This window comes from Oncorhynchus nerka, linkage group LG19 (genome assembly GCF_034236695.1).
Source record: "Oncorhynchus nerka isolate Pitt River linkage group LG19, Oner_Uvic_2.0, whole genome shotgun sequence".
Lineage (NCBI taxonomy): Eukaryota > Metazoa > Chordata > Actinopteri > Salmoniformes > Salmonidae > Oncorhynchus > Oncorhynchus nerka.
The window spans coordinates 27,928,495-27,940,979 of NC_088414.1; the positions used below are offsets into that span (position 1 = coordinate 27,928,495).

General features: G+C 43.9%; 1 protein-coding gene across 1 annotated transcript; it reads right to left on the reverse strand.

The window, feature by feature from the left end:
* Positions 1-4,088: 4,088 nt before the first annotated feature.
* LOC115101290 (procollagen C-endopeptidase enhancer 2-like) lies at positions 4,089-9,008 on the reverse strand. Its single transcript, XM_029620657.2, has 9 exons — positions 8,743-9,008; positions 7,230-7,338; positions 6,872-7,130; positions 6,596-6,720; positions 6,264-6,400; positions 5,432-5,808; positions 5,259-5,336; positions 4,720-4,890; positions 4,089-4,567 (listed from the first exon to the last, which is right to left on the reverse strand). Exons 1-9 carry the CDS (start codon positions 8,844-8,846, stop codon positions 4,437-4,439), a joined length of 1,491 nt encoding a protein of 496 aa, XP_029476517.2. The 5' UTR covers positions 8,847-9,008; the 3' UTR covers positions 4,089-4,436.
* Positions 9,009-12,485: the final 3,477 nt, after the last annotated feature.

The window sequence follows — 12,485 nt, forward strand, 5'->3', positions numbered from 1 at the left end:
AGGTGTACATTTTTTGTGGATGAAGCATTGCATTTGACTTACTGGTATAAGTCCATAGAAACACAGTTTCATACATGGATAAACAGAGTAAAAAAATAAATCAAAAGGAAGTTTGTTTTAAAGGGTAGGTCCTATATCTGAGAGCTAAAAGAAAGATAAGGAAATCATTTCTAGTTTTTTTTTACCCATATTTAATCAATTTTTGGGCACTAAACTACTTCCATATACAGTATACTTCCATTATTTTTTTAACTGGTACGGGATACCTTCAGACTAGTCTTGTGAGGCTTGAAGTTGTCCTAGAGCACAACCTGGTCTCATAGACCTAACATATTCGTGACACTCAAATTAGTAATGATACGTTATGTTTGGTATGGTTACATAAGACAAAAGGCAAAAAATTAAATGAGAGTGGTTGGTCATATAACGCGAATGTCTAGCAACCCAAAGGTTGTGTGTTTGAATCTCATCACGGACAATTTTAGCTAATTAGCAACTTTGCAACTACTTACTACTTTTTTAGCTACTACGCAGCTATTTAGCATGTTGGCTAACCCTTTCCCTAACACTAACCTTAACCATTTAACTTAACTCCTAACCTTAACCCTAACCCCCTAGCCTAGCTAACATTAGCCAGCTAGCTAAAGTTAGCATAAGCCACCCAACTAACATTAGCAACAACAAATTCGTAATTCGTAACATATAATATGTTTTGCAAATTCGGAACATATTGTATGAAATGGATGATGGACATCCACAAATTAATACATACCATACGAAATGTAACATACAGTATCATACTAAATGGAGTGTCTCGGCTTTACGTACAGAATAATACAAAATGCTCTGAGACCAGGTTGCAGCCTAGTGCAAAACAACCAACATGTACATGTTCGAAGAGTCTCACCTTTCCATAGAGAAAGAGTGTGCAAAGCTGTCATCAAAGCAAAGAGTGGCTACTTTGAAGAATCTCAAATATAAAATATAGTTACATTTGTTTAACAATTTTTTAGTTACCACATGAGTCCATATGTTTTATTTCATAGTTTTGATGTCTTCACTATTATTCTACAATGTAGAAAATAGTAAAAATAAAGTAGGTGAGTAGGTGTGAACAAACTTTTGTCTGGTACTGTACGTGTAGGGAGAGGTAAACTACTCATAGATAACTATGCATAGATAATAAACAGAGAGTTGCAGCAGCGTAAAAATGGGGGGGGGTAGCAATTTGCAAATAGTCTGGGTAGCCATGTGGTTAGCTGTTCAGGAGTCTTATGGCTTGGGGGTAGAAGCTGTTAAGAAGCCTTTCGTACCTAGACTTGGTGCTTCGGTACCGCCAGCCGCGTGGTAGCAGAGTGGCTCGAGTCTTTGGCAATTTTTAGGGCCTTCCTCTGACACCGCCTGGTATAGAGGTACTGAATGGCAGGAAGTGTGGCTCCAGTGATGTACTGGGCCATACGCACTACCCTCTGTAGTGCCTTGTGGTCGGAGGCCAAGCAGTTGCCATACCAGTCAGGATGCTCTCGATGGTGCAGCTGTATAACTTTTTTAGGATCTGAGGACCAATGCCAAATATTTTAATTCTCCTGAGGCATTGTCGTGCCTTCTTCACGACTGTCTGGTACTACACTGCCAGGTCTCTGACCTCCTCCCTAGAGGATGCCATCTCATCGGTGATCACTGTTGTGTTGTCTGCAAACTTAATGATGGTTTTGAAGTCGTGCTTGGCCATGCAGTCATGGGTGACCAGGGACCCATGAGGGGCCCCTGTGTTGAGGATCAGCGTAACAGATGTGTTGTTAGCTACCCTGACCACCTGGAGGTAGCCCATCAGAAAGTCCAGGATCCAGTTGCAGAGGGAGGTGTTTATTCCCAGGGTCCTTTGCTTAGTGATGAGCTTTGAGGGCACTATCGTGTTGAATGCTGAGCTGCAGTCAATGAATAGCATTGTCACGTAGGTGTTCCTTTTGTCCAGGTGGGAAAGGGCAGTGTGGAGTACCATACAGATCGCATCATCTGTGGTTCTGTTGGTGCGGTTTGCAAATTGGAGTGGGTCTAGGGTTTCTGGGATAATGGTGTTGATGTGAGCCTTAAAGCACTTCATGACTACAGACGTGAGTGCTAAGGGTTGATAGTCATTTAGGCAGGTTACCTTGGTGTTCTTGGGCACAGGGACTATGGTGGTCTGCTTGAAACATGTTGGTATTACAGACTCGGTCAGGGGAGGTTGAAAATATCAGACACTTTCCACTTGGTCAGCGCAGGCACTTGCCAGTTGGTCAATCTTAGTCCTGTATTGACACTTTGCTTGTTTGATGGTTCGTCAGAGGGCATAGCAGGATTTCTTATAAGCGTCCTGGTTAGAGTCTCGCTCCTTGTAAGAGGCAGTTCTACCCTTTAGCTCAGTGCGGATGTTGCCTGTAATCCATGGCTTCTGGTTGGGGTATGTACGTACGGTCACTATGAGGATGACATCATCGATGCACTTATTGATGAAGCCAGTGACTGATGTAGTGTACTGCTCAATGCCATCGGAAGAATCCCAGAACATATTCCAGTCTGTGCTAGCAAAACAGTCCTGGAGCTTAGCATCTGCGTCATCTGACCATTTCCGTATTGAGCAAATCACTGGTACTTCCTGCTTTAGTTTTTGATTGTATGCAGGAATGAGGAGGATAGCGTTACGGTCAGATTTGCCAAATGAAGGGTAAGGGAGAGCTTTGTACGCATCTCTGTTTGTGGAGTATAGGTGGTCTAGAGTGTTTTTTCCCCTCTGGTTGCACATTTAACATGCTGGTAGAAATAAGGTGAAACGGATTTAAGTTTCTCTGCATTAAAGTCCCCGGACACAGAGCGCCCCCACTGGATGAGCATTTTCTTGTTTGCTTATGACCTTATACAGCTCGTTGAGTGCGGTCTTAGTGCCAGCATGGGTTTGTGGTGGTAAATAGACAGCTACAAAAAATATAGATGAAAACTCTCTTGGTAAATAGTGTGGTCTACAGCTTATCATGAGATACTCTACCTCAGGCGAGACTTCCTTAATAGTAGATTTTGTGCACCAGCTGTTATTTATAAATAGACACAGACCGCCACCCCTTGTGTTACCGGAGGTAGTTGTTCAATCTTTTGCCGATGCACGGATCGGAGCTCATCCAGTTTATTATGCAATGATTACATGTTGGCTAATAGGACTGATGTTGGAGGCGGGTTACCCAATCCCCGCGGATTCTTATAAGGCACCCCGGCCTACGACCCCTATATCTTCGTCTCTTCTTTATGTGAATGACAGGGATTTGGGCCTTGTCCGGTGTCTGAAGTAAATCCTTTGCGTCCAACTCGCTAAAGAAAAAATCTTCGTCAAGTACGAGGTGAGTAATCGCTGTTCTGATATCCAGAAGCTCTTTTCGGTCATAAGAAACGGTTGGCAGAAACATTACGTACAAAATAAGTTACAAATAACGTGGAAAAAACACACACAATTGGTTAGGAGCCCGTAAAACGGCAGCCAACTCCTCCGGCGCCATTCTACATTATTACATTATCTGCTCACCGATTTGAAGGCTCCAATGCCGTTCCTCCTAAAACACAGCCAGAACATCCGTTATAGATGCGGTAAAGAGGTCTTGGAACTTGACCAAAACAATAGAATTGCTATGGAAACGCATGGGAGAAAGATCCTGAATCTCTTTATTACCCCCCTAGCAATATTAGCCTACATTAGACTATTGTTTATAAGTATATTTCAATCTATACGAATATCCACTTTGTGTGATCAGATCTGTTTAATGTGCGCCAATTCCGGGTCCTTCTTCTGTCCCCCACTGTCTGCATTCCATTGACCTCTTTACCGCATCTTTGCAGGTGTCTATTTTCAGTTAACGCTTGATCTGATTGAATCTAGTCCTAAATGACTGTGAATTGTAGCAAGCAACTGTGTATACTAATGCTTTGAGAGGGTGGTGGCACCTGTTTTGTGTCATTGGAAGGTCTACGCTATTGTAAATCTGACCACTAGGTGGCATACCATCATTGTGTTGCTGTAAATAATATAAAGTCAATGTAATAAATATCTACAACCAACACCATGTGTTATAAATCCTTTATTTAGAAACATAAATTACACATTTAAGGCCTGACATTTGCATGTGTATAAAACTACAAAAATAATACCATATATAGCCCTATTATGAGGTGGGTAAAACTGTTGCTGTGTGATGCTTGTCATTTAATCTGAAGCAGTGACACCCATGAAAGGAGTTTTCAGAAATTAAATTAGCGTCATCAAACATTAAGTGAAAAAACAAGACCATTCCGTTTCGGTAAGGACTTCTCAGGGATAAAGATCATTTTTTGGCACCATAACCTTGGTTGTCAAGGCATCTATGCATGAGTCTGGATTTCCTGGCCCCTGATTGGTGGACTGGGGTATGAGGTTAGCATGGTTGGTTGTTGATATTGGTCAGCAGTTTGTGATATGGGGCCTTGTATAGGGCAGTGAAAGCCCCAGGAGCCATTGTGCCACGCCCATCCTCATCCACATGGCCCATCAAGATGTAGGGCATTCCTGAGAAATAGATTAGAAATAAATGTACTAGGCATTCCGGCAATACTGTCTATGATGACACAACAGAATTGAAAGTCAGCAGTATGTATGCATTTGTGCGTGCAAAATATTGTACATGCTAGTCAGATTGACTGGGAAGACAAATAGGGTACCTCTGCGGATGACAGGACACTTCTTGCAGGCTGACACCAGTTTGACAGACATGTTCTCTCCAGCCTGGGTGATAGTCAGCCGGCCAGCCTTGTAGGCCTTGATGACAGACACACTGATATAGACACTGCCCTGAGGACCAGGGGTCAGCGCTGTCACCTTACCCGTGATCACTGAAAGAGAGAGATAGATGGATTAGATGTGCAATGGTGTAGCTGTGTTAATGTACTGTATATGGTGTGACTGCTGTGTTTAATTGCCTAAGAAATACAGGGAACTTGCTGTGAACTCAGAATTGCTGTGTAATGATGGTACAGATTGTTAAGCTTGATTTTTTTTCTTCTATCCAGCAGTCTGGAGTGGTCTAGGGGTCTAAGCTACTCCTGCTGGAGCACATGTTCCATGTACTGCTGCCAGCATGAGTTTAAATCTGACCCACTGCCCTTTCAGCATTCTCTCTCTCTTCTAACTCTCTCGATCCAATAATCAAACAAAATCTATTTTTTATTTGGCAATTATGCTGCCGTCTAGTGGAACTCACCAAATTCACTGGCACAGAAACTGCTCTTGATGTTTCCATCCCTCTTACATGCCTTTGCACACAGTGGGTTCATGGGAACTAGAAAATACAAACACACATAGGTCACACAAACACACAGACTTATGTCTATATAAACTCAGCTCTTGCTAAACCAGTGCTTCAGCTTCTCTTACCTGGCCTCTTTCCATCTGGTCTAGTCACTCTGGTCCTGTCTGAGCCTGGCTTATTTGGTGGGCGGGTCCTGACTGGTTTGACTGGTTTTGGTTTGACAGTGGGCTCCTTGGGCTGTGGGGTTGAGGGGGCCTGGTATCTGTCTGTAGTGGGTGGCTTGGTGGTGGTGGTTGTGATGACTGTTCTCTCGGGTAGGATGGGTTTGACTGCAGGCCTCCTGGGGACTGACTCTATACGAGGTCCTGATCCTGTGTTGTCTACTGTGGGGGTTCTGGATCCACGGGGGACGCTGGTGTAACTGGCCATGAAGCCATCGGATGTCACGCTGAGGTCAGACACAAACTGCACAAGGAGCACGTTCCCATTGGTCACAATGGTTCTGTGGGCGGAGAGTGATACAGAGGGAGGATTGGATCAGAGTGGAGGACAGTGAGATGTATGCTCGCAGCTAAAGGAAGTGACAAAACAAACAGACAATACTGGTGTAGGATCTTAAATTAAGCCAGTTTCTACAGCAGGAAAAGAATCCTGCAATAACAGGAAAGGTGAATTATTATGTGGATTCAAATTAATAAACATTTTTTGTAGGGGTTGATACATTTTTCTTAATTAAGTTAAAATCAAGTCTGAAATTTCAAAGGGTAAATTATAAACTTCAGGAGCCTTTTTAAACCTCAAATTCACTGCATTGAAGGAAAGTTCTCCTGAGACAGGGTGATCAAATTAAGATCCAACATCTGTATATCATCCCAGACTTAGACCACAGATAAATATTAGCGTAAACACAGGAAGTCAGACAAACACACAAACAGAGTACATTCTTGTACCACTCACTGGGGGCTGACGTCTCCACAGTATTTTCCAATGCGTCGAGAGTCATCTTTCTCTCCACCGTTGAAGAAGGCAACATAGTCAAAGCGGCAGTAACTGTCTGACTCCAAATCAAACTTATCAAACTTCACCTCAATCACCTAACCCACAGACAGAAAGAAACAGAATGACAACTCACTGTTACTCACTATGAACGTCACTTGAACGTCACTTGAATCTCCAATATATTTATGCATTCGGTTCTGTGGTTTGTGCAACACAATGACAGCATAATTTGCAGAAATCCATGCAGAATAAGGAGCATGAAAATCTGAGCATCGTGGGTAAGGAATGACCTGGTCAGGCTCTACTGTGACGAGCCAGGAGCAGCTGATGCCAGCTGGGTAATTCTTCTCAGGCCAGTTAGGTGTTTTTACTTCACCCTGGGCTTTTGTCATCTTGCCTCCACAGAATTGGTGATCTGAAATTATTCATAAACAGATCAATAAATAATCAAGTGAATACAGGATTTGACATTGGTATTATCCTTTGTTACAGTGAGCTAATGGACATGGGAAATTAGAAATGTGTTGTTCCTTAGAAAAGAGCCCAAGTTATACTGTAAAGCTCACCATCCACATGTGGTTTTCCTCCATTGAAGTAAGCAAGGAAGCCCCTCCCTCCAGTCTCAGAGTCAGACACCATCTCCAGCATCATGGTGTTGGTGGTGGAGATGAGAGTACCCGGCCTGAACGTTCCACAGAACCTCCCCAGTTTCTGCACCATGTTGGAGTGGCCATTGTACACATCCAGGTAATCATAACGACACATGGCGTCGGCCTCCATGTCGAAGATGCGGAAGGAGAGCATGACCACATTGCCTTCTGGGACCTGGAGTTCAGAGAGAGGGCAGAAAAGGTTTTAAGTCAGTCTGTAGGCAACATTCAGAGTAATAGAGGAGTGATATGTAGTGCAGGGTTAGTGACTCACCGTAATACGCCAGGTACATTTGCTGTTGGGTTTGTAGTAGCTTGGAAATCCTTCACTGCCCACAAAGCCTGAGTCTGCAGCCATGTCTCCTCCACAGTGAAACACAGGCCTGAGAGAGAGCAGGGTGGGAACCCAGTGTTGTGGTAAGCATTAGCCAGCGTTTATCATATGCTGTATATAATACATTAACCTTGAGTTTGTGACTCTTGTGCTTGTGCATGTACACGCACGCACGCACGCACGCACGCACGCACGCACGCACGCACGCACGCACGCACACACACACACACACACACACACACACACACACACACACACACACACACACACACACACATACACACACACACACACACATCCTGACGTACAAGTATTGTGACTCACTTCCTCAACAGAAAATCTCTAAATCCCTGAGACACCCCAATGATAATGCTTCCCCTTGGCACACTGGTTTCATGAGAGTTGGGAGTGTGTGTGTGTGTGGGGGGGGGGTATAGACAGGATGGGGACTGGACAAAGATAGTGGGGGTTATGGTGTCCTTGACTGGAGCTTCCTCAAGGAGACCTCCCCTTAAATGTGTGCTTTAATTTCTCCCTTCTGCTTGTCCCAGTTTCTAACCCCGGGAGGTCCAAGTCTGCTCCAATATGTAATTCAAACTCCTTTTCAAAATAACACAAAGCTTGCTTTATACAACGGAAAAATCCCAAAGCTAGCCTATTGCCAGAATACTTTCATGGATAAATATATTATTTTATGCCAGAGGCTTCACAGAAAGTCATGGGGACAGACACATTGGAGACTTGTCTGACAGAAGACAGAGCTGCTGGGTGCACTTCTAACAGCTGGGTCTTGTCAACTGGGCTGAAGCAAAACATGTCATCCCTTTTATGGAGTGTCAAAAAAGCTAAATAAAGACATTCTCAACAAGAAACGAAACAAACGTTGTTCTCATTGGCCTCTTGTTAAGAAAATCAGTCAATTACCATTATTCCAATCTGAGGACCAAATCACTTTTCCAGGGTTCTAGCCAACACAGACTGAATCTGGAGCTCATTGAGAAAGTTCACATTATCGGAGCTCATGCAGAACCCCAGCAGAGAGAGAGGCCAGCTGATGAGAGCCTTAGGTGTCCAGTCAGGGCAGTCCTGATCCAACCCCACACAGGCACATACAGACAGACCCCAAAGCATTAACATCTGGGGGAGCTCAACCACATCAACATCATGGACCAGTCAGTCACAACCACAACAACACTGCCATACCCCCAAGCAAATATACACATGCAGGAAGCTCAGATAGAGAGTTCCAAGCACACTGCGTGAAATCTGAACATGGCACACTAACAGAAGTACTCTGTGCACTCTCTAGAAACGACTATGGTATATTGTGAACCATATAAATAATGTAAAGTTCATCCTTGTAGATATTGCCCAAATGGAGCCATCACTGTAAAGCCTCTTGCAAACAGACATTACACACACACCAACAACCTCATACACCCAGATTCCCTACCTGGTGTAGTTAGTCCCTGGTTGGCTCTGGCTCTGGCCCTGTGCCCATCCTAAACAGAGAGCCAGGAGAACAGAAAGACCCCAGATACAATCCTCGCACTTCATGATGCCGAAAGCAGACACAGTAAGAGGGCAAACCAGAAGAAAGAGACGGGAGCAAAGAGTGGGGAGCGATGGAGGACGTGGGGAGGGAGCCACAGGAAGAGAGAGAGAGAGAGAAAGAGTGGGGAGAGATGGAGGACGTGGGGAGGGAGCCACAGGAAGAGAGAGAGAGAGAGATGCTAAGAGGGTAGAAGGAACTAGAAGGAGTCATGATGGGGGAGACAGCAGAAGGGGGAGGGGACTGTTTAATTAGAACCAGATGCTGTCTCAATGTTAACATTTGCCTCAATGAAACATAGAGGGGGGGGGCACAAAGGAAAGAGAGAACTAAAAGAGAGCAACAGAGACTAACTTCCCACAATGGCTGGACAAATGTTTGTGCAACGGATTTATTCAAAGGCATAAAGAACTGCACCTTTACAAACAAGGTCACTTCTCTTTACATACCAGTACGGCCATCTGACCAGTGACCACTACACTCTTCGAAAAAATGGTTCCAAAAGGGTTCTTCCACTGTCCCCAAAGGAGAACCCTTTCAGGTTACAGTTAGAACCCATTTTGGTTCTAGATAGAACCATTTTGGATTCCATGTAGAACCCTCTGTGGAAAAGATTCTACCTGGAACCAAAAGGTTTCTATCTGGAACCAAAAAGGGTTCTTCAAAGGGTTCTCCTATGGGGACAGCCAAATAACCTTTTTAGGCTCTAGATAGCACTTTTTTTTCTAAGAATGTACCTTGACTGATGTATTTAGATCAATGGTTCTTTATCAAAATCATGACAGTTTTGATATTCATGAATATCATTGACAATTAGAACAGCTTTATCTAAGCAACATTCCCAAAGTCGGAAGAATGTAAAGCTACACCCAGTATCTGCAGCCCCCTAGAGCTCCACATACAGACAGACTCCCAGTTAGAGCGGCTTTATCTGCCCCACAATGCAACGAGATAGGGCACAACACTCCAGAGAGAGCTGGGGGAGTGTTTTCCATCATGGCCCTTTAACCCACATCGCTCGGCTGGGGCCTGTAGAGGGAATGCCGTTTCATACAGACCATAAAAACAGCCTCATTCAGGGGGACAGAGCAGTAGAACCATGATCAAAGCACAGGGGAGCCCAGAGGAGGGGCATTGACATATGTCTATATTTTCACATCCCGTAGTCATAGACAGATGGTCTCTCATTTTAACATGGATTCATGACTTACTGATTGATTTATATAAGCTAGCTAGAGCCAGGGGTCTGCTTGAAATGTTGTTATGGTTCTGTAATTATAATGTTATGATGTGCCCTCTTATCAACAATGCTATGGAACAGCTGCTCATTAGCTTGCCTTGGACTCCCAAGTCAGTGTCTGCTGAATGTTGTACAGATGTAGGAGCTTAATTTGACACCTCTTTTGTTGCTGAGAATGTTCCTGCACTACAGGAAATGCTCATGTGTAGTGTATTTAAGGTATAAAAAGGCTTTTAAAGTTTGTAATTAAAAATTAAAATTTCCTGTTGCCGCATGATTATTTTCCTGCTGACGCAAACTGGCTCAAATTAAGATACTACATCTGCGTGTGAGGCAGCAGTGGAGGCAAGTGGGAGGAGCTCATTGTAATGGCTGGAATGGAATAAATGGAAGAGTCTCAAACACATCAAACATATGGAAACCACATGTTGGACACCATTCCATTTATTCCATTCAAGCCATTATATTGAGCCGTCCTCCTATAGTCCTCTGAGCCGTCCTCCCACCAGCCTCCTTCTGAGAGTCAGAGCGCAGGAATGTGGTGACTTGCAGAGTGAGTCCGCTTGGGGGGGCAGATGGTGTCTGTGTTTAAGGGCTGCTGGACTGTCGGAGTACAGTATGAGTAACCCAAACACCTGGCTGGAGTCCAAGGGTGTAGACCTCTGTTTCTGCCAGGATTCCAGAACAGTCCGTCACGATAGACACACATCCCTGCAATGGGGCATTATGGGTCTGTGGTGGGGGAGGGAGAGCTGGATGGATGGAAAGGAAGGTTCCTGGAGCAGTGAACAAGACATGAACTGAGGCGATGGAACGAAGGGGGTGGGAGAATGAGATTTAAATGCCACTACAACCAAGGGATACTCAACAGTGCCAAGTATTTACGGTGTAGATTGAGTCATGTTTATTTCAATCCCCCCTGCACACTCAAAACATCTCTGGAACTAATTGGGGGGGGGCAAGGATATTCAATAAGATGCGTCAAGGAACGATAGAGAGAGATGCATGAAATGGGAGTGACAACAGCCTTCCATGAAGAATGAGTGAGGAGGGTGACAAACTGCAACTGCTGTTCCCAGAAGAATCAAAAACCATCAAAGTGTACTGGTGGTGTACACGTTATCGCAGGTGCTATGAAATACTTGTGCTTCTAGTTCTAACAGTGCAGTAATATCTAGCAATACGATAACAATACACACATAATTCAAAAAGTACACAAAAAAGCTAGAAAAGCACGGGAGTGGCAGCATCATGTTGTGGGGGTGCTTTGCTGCAGATGGCATCATGAGGTAGGAAAATGATGTGGATATATTGAAGCGACATCTCAAGACATCAGTTAAAGCTTGGTCGCAAATGGTCTTCCAAATGGACAATGACCCCAAGCATACTTCCAAAGTTGTGGCAAAATGGCTTAAGGACAACAAGGTCAAGGTATTGGAGTGGCCATCACAAAGCCCTGACCTCAATCCCATAGAAAATTTGTGGGCAGAACTGAAAAAGCGTGTGCGAGCAAGGAGGCCTACAAACCGGACACAGTTACACCAGCTTTGTCAGGAGGAATGGGCCAAAATTCACACAACTTATTATGGGAAGCTTGTGGAAGGCTACCCGAAACGTTTGACCCAAGTTAAACAATTTAAAGGCAATACTACCAAACACTAATTGAGTGTATGTAAACTTCTGACCCCCTGGGAACGTGATGAAAGAAATAAAAGCTGAAATAAATCATACTCTCTACTATTATTCTGACATTTCACATTCTTAAAATAAAGTGGTGATCCTAACTGACCTAAGACAGGGAATTTTTTACTACGATTAAATGTCAGGAAAAACGGAGCTTAAATGTATTTGGCTAAGGTGTATGTAAACTTCCGACTTCAACTGTATAGAAAAGTTCATTCGGAAAGTATTCCGATCCCTTGGCCTTTTCCACAATTTGTTACATTACAGCCTTATTCTAAAATATATTAAATTATTTATCTACACACAATACCCCATAATGACAAAGCAAAAAATGCTTAATAATTTTTTTGTGTAAATTTATGAAAAATGTACAACTGAAATATCACATTTACGTAAGTATTCAGACCCTTTACTCAGTACTTTGTTGAAGCACCTTTGGCAGCAATTACAGCCTCGAGTCTTCTTGGGTATGGCACTACAAGCTTGGCACACCTGTATTTGGGGAGTTTCTCCCATTCCGCTCTGCAGGTCCTCTCAATCTCTGTCAGGTTGTATGGGGAGCGTCGATGCACAGCTATTCAAGTCCGGACTCTGGCTGGGACACTGAGACTTGTCTGAAGCCACTCCTGCATTGTCTTGGCTGTGTGCTTAGGGTCGTTGTCCTGTTGGAAGGTGAACTTTCTCCCCAGTCTGAGGTCCTGAGCGCTCTAAAGCAGGTTTT

Excerpts from the sequence above, each read along its gene's own strand:
- LOC115101290 (XM_029620657.2), bottom strand. The coding sequence starts at position 8,846 with ATGAAGTGCGAGGATTGTATCTGGGGTCTTTCTGTTCTCCTGGCTCTC. Across the intron at positions 7,339-8,742 it reads CCAGGGACTAACTACACCAG|GCCTGTGTTTCACTGTGGAG; the intron begins GTAGGGAATCTG and ends GCTCTCTCTCAG. Across the intron at positions 7,131-7,229 it reads AATGTACCTGGCGTATTACG|GTCCCAGAAGGCAATGTGGT; the intron begins GTGAGTCACTAA and ends TCTGAACTCCAG.